The sequence below is a fragment of the Phlebotomus papatasi genome, chromosome 1 (genome assembly GCF_024763615.1).
Source record: "Phlebotomus papatasi isolate M1 chromosome 1, Ppap_2.1, whole genome shotgun sequence".
Classification (NCBI taxonomy): domain Eukaryota; kingdom Metazoa; phylum Arthropoda; class Insecta; order Diptera; family Psychodidae; genus Phlebotomus; species Phlebotomus papatasi.
Genome location: NC_077222.1, coordinates 27,363,201 through 27,383,873, shown reverse-complemented (window position 1 = coordinate 27,383,873; position 20,673 = coordinate 27,363,201). Strand labels below are relative to the sequence as shown.

The window sequence follows — 20,673 nt, the reverse complement described above, 5'->3', positions numbered from 1 at the left end:
TGCAATGATGGTGAAAAAAAATAGATTTTATTTCATGGTTGTTTAATTTCTTTTTCTTCATCTTTATTGTTATGAAAATAGAGACTGTATTGAAAAATATGAACACAAATTTGAATGTCTTTAACGTTAGAAAATCTGGGGAATTGAAGATTATTTGACATCTAGGCATTTGCAAAATAAAACACAGACCATTTTCCTCTATTTCGAAAGTAAATGTGCTTTTTGAGCGAATTCCTAAGGGATAATTTAGAATGGGCAGAAAAGGCAAACTAAAAACGAATAAGCTCGAGGAAATGTTAATGCAATTTTAAGCTGGATTTTTATTCTTAAAAAATCTTTCTTGAGAAAAACCTCTTCAAAATATTCAGCATAATTGATAAAAAATACTATTAGTAGTGTATTAATTATAATTTTAGTAAAGCGTAATAATCCCACCAGATGGCGATGCACCCTCTGGGGAAGAGTTGTTACTATACTTCTGTAAATTTTATTTACAGAACTATTATTTTGCAACTTAATTTTCAATATATTCCAAATAAAATTAATTTATAATTTTAAGAACAAATCAAAGCATGAACAAACAGACAGAAAGGCTTACGTCGTAATTTATCGTCCTCAGAGGACTTAAAATCAGATTTATACTCCATATGTCCATCTTTAAGATAAAGACAAAAAATTCCCAAAACTTATTTCAGTGAAATGGGATGCCTTTGAATTAGGTCACCTTTGAAATAGGTTTTTCTCCTATTTTTAAATGGAAATTTAGGATAGGGCTAAGTTCTATTTAAAAACAGGGGATAAATCTCTATAAAAGTGTCTTAATTCAAAAAGTAACTCATTTCCCCCTATGTAGGTGCAATAGTTAATGATTCAAACATTTAAAGCTCAATCTTGGGCTGTCACATGAAATTTTAGCACAAATTGTCCACAACAATGACTGAAAAATTTATTAAACTGCCGTAGATGTCAGTGATATTGCTCTCCGGGTTGACTTTTTTCACCCTGTCGTTCGTAAGCTTTTCTTTTATTCTTGCACTTAACCATACTTACTTACTTACTTACTTATCCGGCGCTACAACCAATTACTGGTCTTGGCCTGACTCAGGACCCGTCGCCACTCGAGCCTGTTACGCGCCACTGTTCTCCAATTCCGCACCCCTAATGAGTTGGCGTCCTGGTCCACGCCGTCGGTCCATCTGAGGCTGGGTCGGCCTCGTCTCCTCGTAGCATAAAGTCCGCCCCTAAAGACTTTCCAGGCTGGGTCGTCCTCATCCTTGCGAACCAGATGACCAGCCCACCGGAGCCTATTGAGGCGTATTTGCTTGACGACAGTTACCTCTCGGTAGCGCTCATACACCTCATAGTTGTATAGGCTCCGGAATCGTCCCTCCTCACATATGGGGCCAAAAATCCGTCGTAGGATCCTTCTCTCAAACGCGGCTAAGAGTTCGCAATTCTGTTTGCTGAGGACCCACGTCTCAGACGAATACGTGAGGACTGGCAGGATCATAGTCCTATACAGCAGTAGCTTAGTCTTTATGCTTGCACTTAACCATGGTCCTTACAAATCGGACATGGTAAATCGGATTGGCGAAGACCATTCTTAAATTACCTTAATTTTCCTTAAGCCTTTAAGAAGGAATGGGACACCGTGTCCCAAAAATAAAAACATTTTTTTCGGACGATTTAGAGGACAAAATAACATTCTATAGTCAAAAAAAGTTTTTGTTTTTGGAACCCTGATACCTCACTCGTCCTTAACCCTTTAAGGACGAGTGGGAGTGTCCCAAAAACAAAAATTATTTTTTTGAATGTAGAAAGTTCTTTTGCCAGATAGGCAAAAAAAATCATTTTCGGTTTTGGGACACCGGTGTCCCACACGTCCTTAAATGGTTAAAGGGTTAAAGAAAATCTTACAAACAGCAGGGAAGCAAAGAAATACCTGTAAGCCATTCACCTGCATCTACGGTAACATTGATAATTCTCTTATTAAGCCACATTTCCAACATACTATTGCTAAGTCAATAAAAAAGGAAGATATTTTTCTATTTTTCTAATGGTCTATATACACTTGAAATTTGCTTTAATGTAGGCAAAAATTTAATTAGGTTTTACTGGCTCTACGTGCCAAAACTTTAAAAGATTGTTTAATAAAGTTCTAAAACAATGTTTTCTAGGATAGTTATGATCCAGTAAAGTCGAAAACACCATCCATTCTTCATTATCTCTTTTAGTTTAGGCGCTACGTGAGAAAAAAATTTTTTTTTTTGAAACTCTTTTTGCTTCTAAAATTCACATTTTTAGTTTTTTTTCAAATTTTTTAAATAAAATATACAAAGTAGAATGACATATTTTTCAGTAAAAAATAAATATATTTTAGTCAGATAACTTTAAATTGGTATTTTTCTTGAAATTGGAAATGCGTTTTTTTTTGCACAAATATTTTTTGTTGCTTTTTCTCTTACCTGTCACACACAACTGGAAATAGCAACAAAACGAAGAGTCAAAATGAGCTCAAACTTTCAAAAGATGTTAGTAAGACTATTACCGAGGACACTATAGCATTTTTAAAAAAATTAAAAATTTTATAATCGCAGTAAATGTGATTATTGTGAAGACCGTCTTGAGACGGTCTTACCTGATAGAGGGTTACAAGAAGCTCTACGAGACTTTTGATTTAAACGCTCATAGAAGACTAGAAGTCCTTTATCAGTTAACTAATTTACTTAAAAGTTACACTTGAGATAACTAGTAAAAGAAACAAATTGTATGATATATTTAAAGTTTATATCGTTTATATACAAAATAAGATTAAATCTTAAATTGCGATTCAAAATCCATTAGGGTAACTGTACCAAATTTTGGCATACTTACATTCAAGTGCTAAAATCTCAAATTTTAAATGTAATATAATTAATACAAATTGATTTTTTTATTACTTCTTAAGCAGTGTTGCTTGGGACCTTATAGACAATTAAACGTTTCTCTAAAATCATTCTAAATACATTTTTAAGTGAATAAAAATGTGGACATAGCTTTGGTGGCCTATTTCGGCCACCTTCTTTCTCATAGTTCCTTGCCCTTAAGAAATTCTTCCATTTTTTTCACACCATTTTGTTCGTCGAAGCGACATTTTTGTTATTTTTTTGCATTGTTAAGTCTCTGGACTCTAGAGTATGCAAAAACTAAAAATTAATGGAAATTCGAGGAACAAAAAAGTGGCCGAAATTGCAAGCTGACCGAAATTTGGTACACTTACCTTAATTTGAGTATTTTTTTGGAATATATTTTTTGGATTTCCTGTTTTCAAACCTTTGTCTCTAGTTTCAGAATTGAGCCAAATCATAGATATATTTTATTTGTATTTAATATTTTTCGTTACGGTCTCTATTTATTGAACTTTTTCACACACACCGCCTGAAAAGCATTCCATAAATTGATAGTTTTTCTGCTTTATTTGTCACATCAATAAAAGATATTTTTTTGACAATCATTCATCCTCTTTGGCATCTAGGTTGTCAGTTTTAAAATATTTAGATGTGAAAAATTAATGCGAAAATAATTTTAGGCATAAGAAATGAGAGGAGACTCAATTAATTGAAGATTTTTTAAATGCTTTGACACATTTTTCAGTGACCTTTTATGGTGAAGAGAATCCGTCAATCTTTTTTTTTTAGTCTTTGCCCCAATAATCCTCAGTGTCTTTCTTTTATGCTTAATTTTGCAATTTAAAAAAAAAGTGGATGAGCGATAAGGTAGAATTTGTGGTGAATTCATTCACAAAGTCACTAATGATCCTATAACGATTATGGGTGGCTTTTGGCGGAAATTTATCATGAAAGACATTATATTTGATGAGATTCACTTTAGATTTATTTCTTTTCACCAGCCATATTATATTGATTCACTATCTATGTCTCTTTTTTCTATGAGAAAGACACTGTATTGATTTATTGGTAACCTATTTTTCATACTAATTGATTTTTCCATAATTATTGAATTTTATCGTTTTGGACACTTTTACCTTTTTTGTGGGGAAGGTGTCAAAAAGTTATTTTACAAGGCGGAAGTTTTGATATTAAAATATATCGGTGATTTATTTTTTTTTTGCTGAATTTTTATGCATTTCTTTTGGACGATTTTTGATCACGTATTTTTACCGTAAGATATTTTTTGTTTTATATTTTTTTCTTTGAGGATCTCATTTGAAGAATTACCGATCATTAGCATTTTCTTGGAAAGTGATTAAAAGAGCTGAAAATAGCTCATGACATTAATTTTAGCTGCTTAAGAATTTAGTCGATAGACTATATTTGAAAAGAATGTGTGTTTATTTTGGGTGACAAAGAATATATTTTAGTGTGAATGATGAGATTTTTGTTCTTAATTTTGAAACCTTATTTCTAATTTTCCTTCCTGGACCATTATAACTTTGCTTAAAACAAAAAAAAATGGCACACAGAAAAAGAGAAAGTGGATGGCGATAGTGTGGTAAAGCTATCAATATCTACTTGATAAAAAAAAATACCAGACACATTAGTGAAATTTTTAGGACACCTTTTCCCTCTTGAAAATGTTTTTTTGTTTACCTTTGTTAATTTGTATGAGAATTGTTGCGTGAATGATGGATTGTAATGCTGTGAAGATGATTTTTCCCACAAAAGCCTATGATCATAATCTTTTGCTAAGTTGAAAACAAATATTTCTCTAATAAAATAAATAAAAATGATCATTAATGTGTGATCTCTTATCTTGAAGTTGCATTTATGATTGGCCTATGTGTTAATAATAATATATTTGTTTGTTCTTTTTTTCTATTTTAAGAAAAAGAAAATACTAAAGAGATTTAAGTATGAGCGCTGCAATTGAGACATTTATTTTTCTGTTTTATTTTTTAGTAATCTCAATTGTCCTTTTATTATAAAAAAAAACAATAGAAATCCTTACTTAAAAACCTCTCTAACATGTGAGAAAAACCTTTATCTTAACTCTATATATTTTACCTTGAAAAAAAAAGATAAACCAATCGTGCACGCATAATTGTTTTTGTTACCCTATGGCGGCAAATAACACTTGAAAGTGCATTTTTTTGTTGTATAAAAGAATGCCTAAAAGTGCTATGAGAGCATTTGTTGTTGATTAAAAAAAAACAAAAAAGAAAATAATTAAATAAGCGAATGTGCTGCTCGATGAAAGAACTACCAAAAAAATAATAATAATAATACAAAAAAAAGCCAAATTCTCTCAAATATCTTTGTGTCCCAAAAAACTAATTTTCTTACCGAAAATCGATACCGTATTTTTCTCGTGTCTCTTCTTCGATGATGAACTTGATGATCATGATGATGTGATGATGTCTTGATGGTGTTGATGATGGTGTGAACACATTCAACTTGGGGCCAACTGCATCTTGCGCGCGCTGTGTTATCAACAATCTGCGCTGTTCTACTGATCACCTACGCCCTACCTGCCTGTGACCCCCCTCTTGATCATGAAACTACAACTGGCCAACCCAATCAATCTGATGATGTTGATGATGATGATGATAATGGACACTCTTTGGTGATGACAATGATCAAAAAACAAATTTGATGCGATATGATCAAAATTGAAATGGGGGATCCGATGTGCGTGATTTTTCTCTCTTTTTTTGTCTCTTCTTTGTTTGCGCCACTCGGTGGGAACCCCAAACGATACAATCATGGGCTACCCGTCTGCTTCTGCAACCCCCTTCGTCTGGTTTATGGATGATGATTGATGAAATGTTCAACGATGTTGATGGGCCAAACACGATGATGCGATTGTCTAAACATGATGAACTGTCTGTCTCTCTCTCTCTGGCTGGGCAAATGGTGGATTTGATCTTATTTGATGATCACAATGATGATGATGATGATGATGCAGGCCACGAGACCCCCATCGATCCGGGATGATAAGGAGGGACACTTGATTTATCACACCGGCGACATTCTGCATAACAGATGTTCGTGACAATTTTGTGAAACCAAACTATAAACTGCATTTATTGCCCCTTTTATCTCGTCTCCCGTTGTGTAGAAATTATTCGATGAAATTTCATTAGCTAATCTTGAAAGATTTTCTTTCAAGATCTATTTTTTTTCTTCCCAGCTTCATCTCTAAATTTAGCAAAACAAATTAAGATGTCTCTAGGCATAATTCTCTTACTATTTTTTTTGCCAATATCACATTGAAATTTTTCCAATAATTTCTATGCAATGGGAACAGTGATCGCGTCCAAAATGTGGGGGGACTATTGAAAAGCTAGTATTTCTCACTCCCAAATCTTCTCCAAGTTTTCTGTTCTTATTATCACATTTAATTAACCTTTATTTTACTTCATACAGGTCTACACAAATCTCATTTTCAAGTAAACGAAAGTGATAAAACCACATTGAAAAATTGAATATAATTATGATAAAATATGCGTTACAGTTTTCAAGACTTTGAAAGGAAAGATTGACAAAAGTTTGTCAAAAGGAGTTTAGTTTAGTAAAAAATGTTGAAATAGAAATTGGTAACTAACATTGTTTGTTAGTCACCAATTTATCAACATTCTCACATTTTATATACACAGAAAAAAAATATGTTGTAAAAATGTTGGTAAATGTTTGTGAATTCCTATGGGGGAGTTACAAAATGCTCGTGAATCGTATAACCCACAAACAAGTTCGTAAAAGTTTGTACTTTTTTCACAAACATTGTTCGTAACATGATCACTCGACGGGCATTTTTTGTACTTTTACAAACATTTGTTCGCAAATGTTTGTAAACACACAAAGAAATGTTCGTAAAATTTTGTAATTTGTTCGTAAATGTTTGTTTTCCTGTCGAACATTTTACGAACATTTATGAACAAATGACAAAATTTTACGAACATTTTTTGTGTGTTTACGAACATTTACGAACAAATGTTTGTAAAAGTACAGAAAATGTTCGTCAAATGATCATGTTACGAACAATTTTGTGAAAAATGTACAAACTTTTACGAACATGTTTGTGAGTTATACTATTCACGAGCATTTCGTAACTCCCCCATAGGAATTCACAAACATTTACGAACATTTTTACAAAATATTTTTTCCTGTGTAGATGAAACTTTGCTTGATAAACTTGTGATAAACGTTACTACAAATCTTTATTTTGAGAGAAATTCCAAGGTCATATAAATAGTTATAATACAAAGAAGTTTGTAATGATATTTGCCAAAAATTTGTCAAATGGAGTTTCTTCAGTTAATTATGTGTAAAAGTTTGTCAAATCCATAGTCAACAAATGTTTGTTGATCATCTTTTTGACGAAACTGTCACATTTTATATCGAAGAAGCTGCATTTATTAAACTTTTCACAATTATTGTTACAAACATGTCTTTTCATACACAAAAAAAATTGTAAAATTATTCGTAGATATTTGTGAATACCTATTGGAGACTTACGAAATGGTTGTAAAGCGTGTAACCAACTAAAAAGTTCGTAAAAGTTTAAAAAGTTTCACAAACTTTGTTGGCAACATTATCAATTGACGAGCATTTTTGTTCTTTACAAAAATTTGTTTGTACATTTTTTGTTTCTCTGGCAAAATGTTACAGACAAATGACAAAATTTTGTCGAACTTTTTCTCCGGGTTTACGAACATTTGCGAACAAATGATTATAAAAAATTGTTCGTCAAGTGATCAAGTTACACGCAATGTTTGTGAAAAAATACAAACTTTTACGAATTTTTTTGTGGATTATACGATTTACGAGCATCTCATAAGTATCTAGTAGAAATTCACAAACTTTTACAAACAATTTTATTATATTTTTTTCTGTGTATTCACTAAGATTTATGGTACTGTAAAAGAAAATTTTAGTAACGCAGTTTTTTTTTAAAAGTTTGTCAAATGAAATTTTTTCCATACAAGATTTTGATAAGTATCGTAAAAATCACTTTATACAAAATTTTTTAACAAAACACTTTACAAATTTTCTTTTTAAAGTAAAGTACGAAGGATTTTTTTTTTAATTGATGGCGAATAATATTTTGTCGCCCACTGATTTCAAAATATTTTTTGTATTACTTTACAAAATTGAACATTCTTTTTACAAATTCTAGACAGATATATTGCGAATCTTCTTTTTCAGAGAATTATCAAAGAAAAGGTTTATAAGGATCTCTTGTTTTGATTTTCCCCCTACCCATTTGATTTTATCAAATGGGTAGGGGGAAGTGGGGCACCTTTGAAATTGGGATTTTCCTCCTATGTTTAAGTGAAACTGAGCCATAACATTATGTAACTTAGCATCTCAATGTGTTTGTACAGCTAAATTATATCACGATAAGGCTCAATTTTATTTAAAAATAGATGAAAAATTCCAATTTCAAAGGTATGCAACTTTCAAAGGTGCCCCACTTCCCACTATCGTTTTTTCTAGAATTTTATAAATAATTCTCCAAATTTAAAAGGTTTTATTTCTATTTGACAAACATTTAACAAGCGAAGATACAAAAATTTTCTTTCACAGTATAAATATTGATAAAATTATACGACATTTTAAAAATACCATAATTATGTTAATTCATAAAATATTTATAGTAAAAAGAAACTACAGTCTTTTGTGTGGAATTGCATTTCACTTTTTTTTTGTTCTTGAAACAAAGGATTTAAATTGATTTTGGCACATTATTAAAAAAAAAATTGAATATATTTTGTGCAAAGTAACATTCATTTTTTTTTAATATAAATATGGTAAGAACTCACATAATTATGTTAGCATCTTTTTTTCACTTTTTTGATATTATATTAATTCTTTGTCTGATGAGAATAGTCATAAAAACTAGGACATATTTTATCATAACTATGTTTAATATTTCAATGTAAGTTGCCTTTTTTTTAGTATTATATAACTAATTGTCCGAGAGATTTATAATTTACAAAATATTACTTCGCGTATTAAAAAAAGAAGGTATAAATAAATTTTTGCGCAGAAAGTTCAGAAGATAAGACACAGAAGATGATGATAAATGCTAGCTTATAAAATTTCTATCTCATCATCTTGCCCGATACAAAGTCTTTTTTTTCTCATGATCGTTAATCCAATACTGATGAATTTTATTAGTAAACATTTGAGGAGAAATAGTACCAAGGCTATGGGCTATTTGGTAGAGAAAATGTGGCCCATAAGTTGTCACACAATTTATTTATATTTCACCATTGAAAACATTATTTACAAAATTATAAATTGTAAATTTGGTATTCTGAAACTTATCCAAAGAAAAAAATTGTTGGTTAATTCTTATTTAACTCACAAATTATTTTGTCAAAATAATCATTACATTTTCAGAGACGTAATAATTCGACATAGAGAAAAAGAAGTATATTCTGAATAAGAAATTAAAAAAATAACGAGGGCAAGATCAGGAGATGAAGAAATTTTAACCTTGAAATATATGATGTTTTTGGGTGGGGGACGCAAAATGAGAATGATCAGATTTAGAGGAAAAGAGGAATATTGTGGGTTTAATCATCACAGAAATCCCCCCAAAATTTAATTTTTGGTAGGATTTTTTATTTTTACAATGAAGAGTCCTATTTATCCCAAAAAAAAGAAAGCCATAAAGAGGAAATTAATATGGGGAAGGTGATTGTATAGATTAAGACTAATTCATGTGATTTCTCTCTTGCAGACAAAATTTTGGCCACGTTGGGTGAAGGAACCTTTGGGCGTGTTGTTAAGGTCAAGGATTTGCAGATGTAAGTGTCACCATTTTCAAACAAATATATAATTACAAAGTAAAAACACTAAAAGTTATTCTTAGATTCATTTTCACTCAAACAAATTTTTGCTTGCAACAAGTATGAAGGAGAGAGAAAATATGACTTTTAATGAACTGTTACAATTAATAATGTGACTCTCTTTCTCACTCAAAATTATTCACACGAGTTTACTTGTTATATGTATTATGTGAAAAATCTATTTTTAGGGATCACTGCATGGCACTGAAGATCATCAAGAACGTGGAAAAATATCGTGAAGCTGCCAAGCTTGAGATAAATGCATTGGAGAAAATTGCCGAGAAGGATCCAAATTGCGAACAGTGAGTGTTAATTTTAAGTAATTTTTTTTTAGCGGGGAAGGGGGCGATCTTCCGGTGATCTTTGGCCATTTTTCAATGATCTCCTATTTTTGGAAAATCAACCTGGGATCAGTTAAAAAGGAATTTATTGATGAACAAAAACGGTTTATGCTAAATTGAGATTCGCAATATCAATCGATTTATGCCCTAGAAACACTTACGACTTAAGCCGAGAGACGACTTAATGGAAAATGATGGAAATGAAGTTTAACCATTATGTCGAGTATAATATAATTACACTAAGCCGTCTCTCGGCTAATCCTCAGGTCTGTCAAGGTCCTTACAATTGCATTAAAAGCTTTGAAAAATAACGTACTTTTAACCTTATTCCTTGCGAAGTTCTCTCCTTGATAACGCTTTCACGACCACGAACCCTTAGTCCAATCTCTATCCAAAATGTTCTCAAAAATCATACCTTATTTCTGTAGCCCGTTTAAGGACCTGTTGAGATTTAACTTAGCTTGAATGAATGGCTCCGTTCAGTAATAACCTTTCGAAGAAACAAAGCCACTCCAAAGCCAAGCCCCACACCTATTCGAAAATCTACCGAAAGCCTAAAATGCAAGTTGACATACCCGTCACTTTAGCGCTGATTATTCTGTCATTTCGAATTTCGATATTCTGGATACTTCAATCGTCAACAATGTTCACAACGCAGTGTGCAACCGTTTGCTGCAAAAAGTGAATTTTTGTGCAGTGGAATTTCCGAATGGCAGAATGTCTGAATTGCAATTTTATTAAGATAATGTCAGAAGTCCCCTCTGATTTACCTTCGAATCGGTAAAGGAAAAACCTCAATCGGAGAGAGCTCTTAAATCGGGAAAGTTATTACTAAACGAGAGGAATATGAATCATCAAAAAATTTCATAATTTCCCTTTAAGAAAGACATTCCTCGACGAACACAACAATGTGAATTTAGCGAAAACCAAAACACAGAAATAAATTTTGGCAACATTTTTACAGTAAGCTAAGTCGAAGTTCATTAAAGTCAATCTTTTATGCTACTGTCAATGATTTTATGTTTGATCTGTTTCTAAAATTGTCCTCTTACTCAAGTTGCCTTGAATTAAACAGTGAAAAACTTCTTTCAAATAAAAGATTTTACTAAGATCATTATTACTTATTTTTGGTTTTATAAAGGGTAGGCCGAATGTTTAATCTTATTGCCGAATGACATTAATTTCTAAAAAACAAGAAATATTTCTAAATTTTGACAATTTAAATGATTTATTGGTCCTTTTGTATCGTTCTAAGCCAAATGTATGTCGAAACTTGCCTATTTTAAAATTATAGAAGTTAAACCATTTAGATAAACCTTGTTCCTGAAGATTGTATTGAAGTATATGTCTTAGCTCACAGTTTTTTATCTGGTATTCATTTATTATTTAAAATTTGATAGTCATTGCATTTTAGAATATTGATCTAATCTGATTAAAAAAAGTATTAAATAAAACCAAATTTATATAATAATGGTAATAATGACTCCTGCACATCTTCTAGATCAAGAAAATTTCATATAATCAAAATTCAAATCCCTTTCTTTCTTAAAAGTTAATTATACGTCTATCCTACTCTCTTGAACTCTTTTTCTCTTCTTTTGAACATCACACCAAATTAAATTTAGTTCAGTCCAATTTGGAATCTAAAATAGTACGATAGACTTATGCAAGTCTTTTAAGAAAGATACGCGAACTTTGTTTTCATGAAATTTTACCGATCTAAAAGGTGTGCCAGAGGCATAATAATTTAAAAGCAACGAAAAAATAAGTAAATAAATAAATTCTTCCGTATCAATTTCAGACCAGATTTCTTATGGTCATTAAATCTTTAAGGTTGGTGTCAAAACCTCAAATTAACGATTTTTAAAGGAATTTTACAAACATTTATTTTTAATATAAAACTTCCTCATTACTTAACTTGAAACATAGAAATAAAAATATTAATAAGAATAATGAAGAAAAAAGGAACAACATTAATTTTTTATAGAGATTTTGTGAGATTTACGTCTATTAATCTACCGTTTTCAAAATAATGCAATGAGAAAGGTTAATAATTGCAAATTTGTCTGAGAGTTATGATAAAATCATGAAAATTTGAGAAATAATTAAATATTAATTAATTAAAATAGTTAAACCGGTTAAAGATTGGAGATTTAACCCAGTTCCTGAAGGTTTCGATATTATAAATAAGAGTCAGTTTTACTGATTTTTCAAAGTACAATGGTTCATTTGTCATTAATATCCAATCCTAAGTCAAAATTTTCCCAAAAATCTTAATAAATAGATAAAAATTATAAAAGTTAAACCATATGATTAGAACATTATATCTCAAAAACGCATTATACAGGTTTCAGACTAGAAGCTTACTACAATTCCCAAGTCTCAAAGTAATTACACCAAATTTCGGACATGTGTTGCATATAAGCCATAAAGTCCTAAATTTTAAATACAATATTTTTGGTACAAATTTGAAATTGTTTATTACTTCTTTTTCAAGAGTGGTATTTAGAAGATTTTAAAGTAGTTTATCAGTCTGGTTTTCTCTGAATTATTTTTAATACTTTCAAAATTGAATAAAAACATATGTAAGGTAATTTCCTAAAAGCAGGAATATGAAAAACGACTTCAGCGTCTTTGAAATTGAGATGTTTCTCAAGTGTCCAACTTTCAAACATTCATCACACTGCTTTGTGTGATATATCGGACACCAAGTTTCCCGAAGACTCTTGCACTTCCGGAATTCTACCAAGGATTTTTCTATACAGCATATGTTTGATAGAGGCGATACTCTTGTTTTGTGGCATTAATACAACTGCTAGAAATTCAGAAAACTAGAAATTTATGGGATTTTAAATACAAAAAAAATGTCCGATATTCCAAACTGTCCAAAATTTAGCATAGTTCACCTAAAACGGAACTGATTTTATTGCATTTAGGTATTAGTTAGGTGCTGCATACACCTACGACTAACTTTTAGAGCCAAGTCTGTTCCTGACACTACAGACAAGGCTTAGCATTTATTGGCACTAATAAAACATTACTTTTGTGGGTTTTTATACCGATATTTTTATTGCTATGTAATTGCGTACTCAATTAAAAATGTAACTATTTCTAGATTTATGTCTAAATTCACATGTAATTATTCTTGTTAATTACAATTATTTTCTAAAATGTTATTGATGGAATCTTGTCGTGATTTAAGCCAGTTTCTGCGATTCTTCTGAAGAACTCTTGTTAATTGTGATAATCACACGTGGGTTGCGGGATAAATTACTAAGTAACTTCATTTTAAATGGAGTATAATGTGCATTTCAGTGGAAAAATCTGTATAAAAACCTATTAAAGCTATGTTTTGTGGAGAGAATTAGTTAATGCTAAGCTCGGTTTGCGTTTTGTCAGGAATTGTCTTGGACATAAACGAGCTCAGTGGCCTCTATACTTTAATCGTACAAGTGTCCAGCACTTAAGCGTTCATCTTTCACCGTTTTCTCTATAGAAATGGTTAGCTTTCGAATCGGAACACGATAAATGCTTACACAGAAAAAGACCTTCGTAATGTTTGTGAATGTTCGTAAAAGTTTGTATTGCTTCACAAACATTGTTCGTGACATGATCACCTGACGAGCATATTTTGTTCTTTAACAATTTATTTGTACATTTTTGCTTATCTGACAAAACTTTACAAACAGATGACAAACTTTTTCTAACTTTTTTTCTGAGAACGAGTATTCGTAAAGGATCAAAAATTATTCGCTAATTGATCATTTTTCCAATAATGCTTACAAAAAAACAAATTTGTACGAAATTTGTTAGTAAGTCCCCTGTGGGAATTTACGAACATTTACAAACTATTGTACAAAATATCTTTTTCTGTGTAAAATATTTTTTTGGTAGGGTATTTGAAAATTTCTATCCTCTATTTTGAAGTGATTGGATTGCTTAAGAATCCCATCCAATACAAGAAGTAAAAGATCGCGTATTCAGAACGAAGAAAAAACATAAAAGAATTCGCAATTTTCGGGAGAAAGACTTGCATTAACTTTTGATTGTTGTATAAGGAAAAGTGCTATCTTTTGAATTAATTTTTGCTCATAAAACATTCCCAGTATATTAACTTCGGCAATGCCAAAAAAGTATTTTAAAAATATGTGATCATTTTTTTCTGTTTTGGTCATGAATTCAGCGATATGGGGGAAAAACATAAAAGCCTAATGCAATATTTTGTATGATTGAGATTGCTATCGCTATAACGATCATCTCATGGTAATTTTGCAGTTTATTTGAGGTGAATTCTCACACAGAGTCAGATTCTTTCTTTTTTTTGTTAAGAGTGGTAAAGCAATTGTGTAGTAATTGATTTCTTTGATCCTTCTTTTCGCAGTTTATGTGTGCGAATGCTGGATTGGTTCAACTATCACGGTCACATGTGTATTGCGTTCGAGATGTTGGGATTGAGTGTTTTCGATTTTCTGGTAAGACTTTGACCCATTTTCTTTAACATTTTTCTAGCAAAAAAAAAACTTAACCAAGGTGTTTTTTGATCATCCGGAAAATTAAACTTCCTCTTTTTTTAATTTTTTTTTATTGTGTTTATTCTCGTGCAGAGGGAAAACAATTATGAACCTTATCCTCTCGACCATGTACGCCACATGTCGTACCAATTGATCTATTCAGTGAAATTTCTCCATGACAATAAGCTGACGCATACAGATCTGAAGCCAGAAAATATCCTATTTGTGGATTCTGAGTTCAATACAACGTTCAATCACAAGAAGAGCCGCGATGTTCACTATGTCAAGTGCACCGATGTGCGTCTAATTGATTTTGGCAGTGCCACTTTTGATCATGAACACCATAGTACCATTGTGTCAACGCGCCACTATCGTGCTCCAGAAGTTATCTTGGAATTGGGTTGGTCACAGCCGTGCGATGTTTGGTCAATTGGGTGAGTATCTTCATTCATTTTTTTTTTTTTCAGTAAAATATTTACACTTTGTCGGCAAAAATGAGGTTCTTGATCTCTAAATATTAACGCTTCTTCACTTGCATTTCAATTCGTAGGTGTATAATGTTTGAGTTGTATTTGGGAATTACACTTTTCCAAACACACGACAACAGAGAACATTTGGCTATGATGGAGAGGATTCTTGGAGCTATACCATACAGAATGGCCAAGTAAGTTTTATTGAATTAATGTAAAATATTCAATTTTATTATTTCATCTGTTTGCCGCGTGTTCGATTTAATGGAGAGTGAAGAATTTTTAACATTATTAATTTTATTAAATAATTAGTTTTTTTTTTCAACAAATTATGGAAAAAAGGGGAAATTTCAGGTAGCTCAACACTTTCACATGAGCTTAACTAAATTAGTATCAAATATTGGTTGATCGACTTAGATTGGGTATATTTGCAAAAAAAAATATACAATATGACCGTAGAGCAACGTAGGGTAAAATGTGATAAACAGAGAATTTGAAATTTGATATCTTCCATGAAGTAAATTCTTCCGTTCCTATTCATTGAAATATTTATTAGCCTGATGCAAACATTTTTTTATAACTTTAACTCGATGAAATATTTCATTTGTTAATTAATTCTGCCTTGATCTCCCCTTAGCAAATTGTCTTATCATCTAAAATCTCTATACATTGAAGTTAAGGCTTTATAAATAATGGAAGTTAAATTAAAATCTTATTGTATCTCTTCTGAAATATTATATAAGGAAAGCCCGCTACTTTCGGTAGACTTAAGCTTCGAACAACTCATTTTTTTTTCAATATGTTTTTAATTAATTTTACCCATGGTAATATTAAATTTTAATAGCTAGTCCAATACCTCAAATTTTCGGAAACGAGCCATAGGTCAAATTCATTAAGAATACATAGAAAAAGAATTGAGTTGTCCGAAACTTAAGCCATTCGAAGGTAGAGCGCTTTCCCCTATCTTAACTTTTAAATTATTAGTATTAAATTTATTAGTTCATTAGTACTATACTTTCTTAATTTTGATTCAAAAGTACCGCATTCAGGGATATTTAAAAAAAAAAAAAAACTAAAACTAAAATTAAAATTTTGTCTCATGAAAAATTGTCAAAAGGAAGTAACGATAAATGCTGATATAACTGACGTTATATGATATTATTGAAATTTTAGTCTTCCTTTAAAAAAAATCTTTGAAGAAGATATAAGGCAAAATTTCAACATTTTTATTTCAAAATTTCCAAAAGATTGCAGAAAGTAAACTTTTCAATGTCGTCTAAAGCTGAAAGGACAACAGAAATTTTCATGTACTCTCTTTATTATTATATTATCATCTTGACGGAATTCATTGGAGTTATTTTCACGAAAGAAAACTCATTACGAAATACATACAACAAAGGGGTGGAAAAGCGTCCCAGGCTTTGCAAAATCGCATCATTTACCGGTTTTCAACTCATTTGAACTGATTCATCACTCAAAAATCCCCTGAATAGTTTTCAAAGTAATAGAATTGATTTGCTGATAAAAAATAATTATCGGCTATGAATCGGATCATTACCGGTTCAGAACCGATTAGATCCGGGTCAGTTTTATAGGAAATTCCAAGACCTTTCCAATGAGCATAAACACGATACCATTCTGTTGAAAAATGCGCTATCTAGTGTCTTTTTAACCTTTGCCCTTGAAAAACCGTTATTAGGAATGATTCAACGGTATTTTCGTCTGAGAACGAAATGTCCGCCTGGGTAATCTCTAAAACATATCCAAAAAAGAAAAAAAATCGCACGACGCGTTATCGGGCAATCCCAAAAAACATGGTTTTGGAGGGAAAGGGGAGGGGTGGGGGAAAAATGAAGGGCATGTTAACGATCCTTGGGTTGACTTATGAGGGGTCCCCCTAAGGTCCTAAGTCGCTATCTCTAACCGTTTGGCCTCTAGAGCTGAAGACAGTCGGACGGACAGACGGACAAACACCAAAAAACTCGAAACTTCAGATTTCCAAAATTCTACCAAAATACGACCCATTGGGGGTAAGCAGTCGATATATTTATATAACTCAAAATCGAGGGATTATATATACTGCTCTCTCCGTGGAGTTCGAGCAAGTGGAAAATGAGAATTACCTGTTATCCTGGCACCTTTTTCTTATATGAGGGCACTGTTTTTTTTCCCGCGAGGAGCGCCAAATACTCGAATTAGAGAGAAATTAGGGCAGGCCTGAGCTAAAAGAAAAGCCGAAGTGAATTTGGTGGTGCCTGTTGGCATTCTTCGAAATGCCGCGAAAATTTACGTAGAGAAAATTAGAGGTCTTTTAATGTGAAAATTGTTTAATTCCTTAGAGTTAAGTCATTTTTACAAGAAAATCCTTTTAATAATTTAGTTGAATACAGTTATTTGGGTTAATTGTGAATAATTGTCGATATTACAACAAAAGCATTGGGATGAAATTTTGGGCTGGAAGACTAATATTCTTTTGAGCTGTCCCAAAATTCAGGATAGGTTTGAGCAAAAAACCCTTTTGCACAACACTATTTTGGTTAATAAGGAATGCAAAAGTACATATTACAAGAAGGGACACGGCCTGCTAATAAGGATAAAATAGAGAAGAAAATATTTTGTCGCATTTCAGATATTTTTTGCAACCGCAGCGCCGCCAGACGTTTGTCAAGTGAAGTATTTGTGTCTCTATCTCTCTCTCACAGTTGAATTGCGCGTGATTAAAAAACTTTCCATTTGAAGCGATATTTGCATTTAATTTCTTTGTATTTCTGCAAGATTCAAGTAAAACGATGTGTAGTGAAGAGCTATCCGTCTTCCGACAAAAATATCAAGAAGACAATTTCTTTCTATATGAGTTTTAAAAAAATGAAATAAAATATTTATCATGGCACCGTGAATGAACGGGATTAGTGTTACCAGTATGACTATCTGTAATTTCCATTAAAATTATCAACACAAAATTTCCGATACTGCACGACTTTTAACGAGCACAGGTCTGAATTAGGGTGTCAAACTGCTTAATTTCCATCTGCATACTCATAATAAGTTTATAAACTCTTATTTACTGTAAATTTCATGAAAACCCCCTTATAATGCAATTTATTAGGGGATCAAATTAAAAAGTAGCCCGATCTTACAAGAGCCGAATTAGCGAGAGCTTACTGTATTCACATAAGTTTCCCACTAAGCCATCTTTTAGCTTAAACCTTAAGGCCGGCTTGGAACCTGAGACTAATGCCAGGCCATATGTTATGGGTCTTCAGGTCTTTTTCTTATTCAAAAAGTTTCTTATTCAAAGATATCGAATTCGATGAGCCCTTCTTAGAGAAAATAATTAAATGTTTTAAAATTTCTATGAAAGTTATAAATTTTCATAATTTTTTAAATAAAATAACTGAGCCTGAATAATAATATTACACAGCAGTATTGATACATGTCTGTATTATCTTTATTCAATTCTTTGTCAATTATATATTTTGTATATTTTTCGATAAATATTTACATTATTTGTCATCGCGATATTAGTAGCATTCTCAAATCTTTTTTTGTATAGTCGTTCGTATTAACTTTATCGAAATATTATCGTTTGAACAAGATTTTCTTCCAAACTCCAAAAAAATACCGATTTTTTGTTTATTTGTTTTGTATTTAAAATTCTTATGTGAAAATTATGCATAATTCATTATTACATATTTATTTATGATTTCATGTAAAATTCTTATTTTCTGTTTCTCACCTGGTAATTACGAAAAGTAGGAAATCGATGAGCATTGAGATTCCCAATATTTAATAATATTTTCTGATCAAGGTGATAAAATTGAGAAGAGTTAACCTCCCATCGTGATCTTCCTGCAGAGACAAACCTACAATTATTTACCACTTTTTAGCAATGTTTATTTCAAGAGAAAACCACGATTATTTGACCTTGATGAATCAAGAAATTGAAACATATGATTTTCTGTGGGATTCTGTGAGAAATTTTCATCATACAAAAGATAATCATCAGATTATTTTTGAGGAAATGGATGTCAAGAGCATAATTTCATGAGATTTATTCTTTGAAAAAGGTCGTGATTAGTGGTTCTTTCAATTTATTTAAAGTAGAATTCTTCTTTTCGATCAGGTATATATATTTTTTTAAAAGGCATTCAATTGGGATATCTTTTGATAAATTGTTCTTTTGTTGTTGATCCATGAGACGCACTCAAGGACAAATACTCCTGGTTTGATTTGTGATCTTCTGAGAAATCCATCCCACAATTTTTTGCAAAAATACTTTTGTGTCTCATTTTCTGGGTGATTCAGAGTTTTGTGTGAATTAAAATTGACAGAAATTGTTACATAAAATATTTCGAAAGGAAATAGACAGACTTTGAGTGCAAAATGCACGAAAGTGTGCTATTTTCTAATTTGATCTCTTTCACGATCACTTGCATGATCAACCTCTCGGAAGACTCTTCTTATTGCCTAACAATGTTGATTGCTTTTCTAAGTTCCCGACTAATTCACCCACATTATTTGCAATTTGAAGATGATGATGAAGTGGTAAAAGGGAGCTTTGTGAAATGACAAGAAAATAAGAATTTTTGGATTAAAAATATAAATAATTGAGATATAAAACATTGATCGATGGTTCAAGGTAATCTGCAATTGAGATTGAGATCTTCACTTGTTGGCATCTCAATGAAAGTGACAGATGAAAGAATAAAATTGAGAGAGAACCTTGTAGCACTGGATTATTTCAATTCTTAACATTTTTTTGTTGTGTTCTTTTCTCAATATCAATTGCAGGAAAACAAAGACAAAGTACTTCTATCATGGGAAGTTGAATTGGGATGAAAAATCATCTGCCGGACGATACGTGCGTGATCATTGCAAACCACTCGAGAAGTATATGCTGTCGAAGAGTTCAGATCACGTGCAGTTGTTCGACTTAATAAAGAAGATGCTTGAATATGAGCCAAGTCAACGCTTAACATTAGGTAAGACTTCCCTCGCACATTCTCAACATAGCTTCACTTTACTGTAACTTCATTTCCCAGGTTGAATATTTTGCATTAATATTAAATTTTATATCCTATTTAAACTCCGCCCACAAATAAGTCAAAGTGATATTTTTTCCTAATTAATGGACAAACATATTTATTATAATTTCTAGTTAAATATCTTATAGTATATATTTTTTTAAAATTTAAGATTATCCTTTTAAAATGAATTTTCTATTTAGGCTCCGCCCATAAATATTTTAAAGTCACGTGTTTTTTTATAGGATATGAAAAAAGTTATTGTTTCTTTTTATATTTTTTACCAAAATTTTTACATATGATTTTTTACAGATTTCAAATCATTTTCAATTAATTTTAAATTAAACCCTATTTAAGCTCCGCCCATTTAACATTTCAGGCCAATGGCTTTATTAAACTTATTGACGAATAGTTTGAACAATTTACGGAAGAATAGATTGCTTTCTTAAATATAGGTTACAGCCATCCCTTAAAGAAATTCTGATCTAAAACCCATTTTTTTCTTTTAATATAGAATACATTATTATCAAA

The 20,673-nt window shown here is 31.3% G+C and overlaps 1 protein-coding gene across 5 annotated transcripts in view; it reads left to right on the top strand.

Moving 5' to 3' along the window:
* Positions 1-20,673, top strand: part of LOC129799544 (uncharacterized) — a 49,989-nt gene that overhangs the window by 25,813 nt on the left and 3,503 nt on the right. For all 5 annotated transcript variants that reach the window (XM_055843512.1, XM_055843515.1, XM_055843511.1 and 2 more), the window contains 7 exons: positions 5,905-5,983; positions 9,688-9,754; positions 9,985-10,098; positions 14,519-14,609; positions 14,742-15,082; positions 15,199-15,312; positions 19,910-20,100. In XM_055843512.1, coding sequence (XP_055699487.1) covers positions 5,905-5,983; positions 9,688-9,754; positions 9,985-10,098; positions 14,519-14,609; positions 14,742-15,082; positions 15,199-15,312; positions 19,910-20,100 — 997 coding nt within the window. The remainder of the gene's footprint in view (positions 1-5,904; positions 5,984-9,687; positions 9,755-9,984; positions 10,099-14,518; positions 14,610-14,741; positions 15,083-15,198; positions 15,313-19,909; positions 20,101-20,673) is intronic.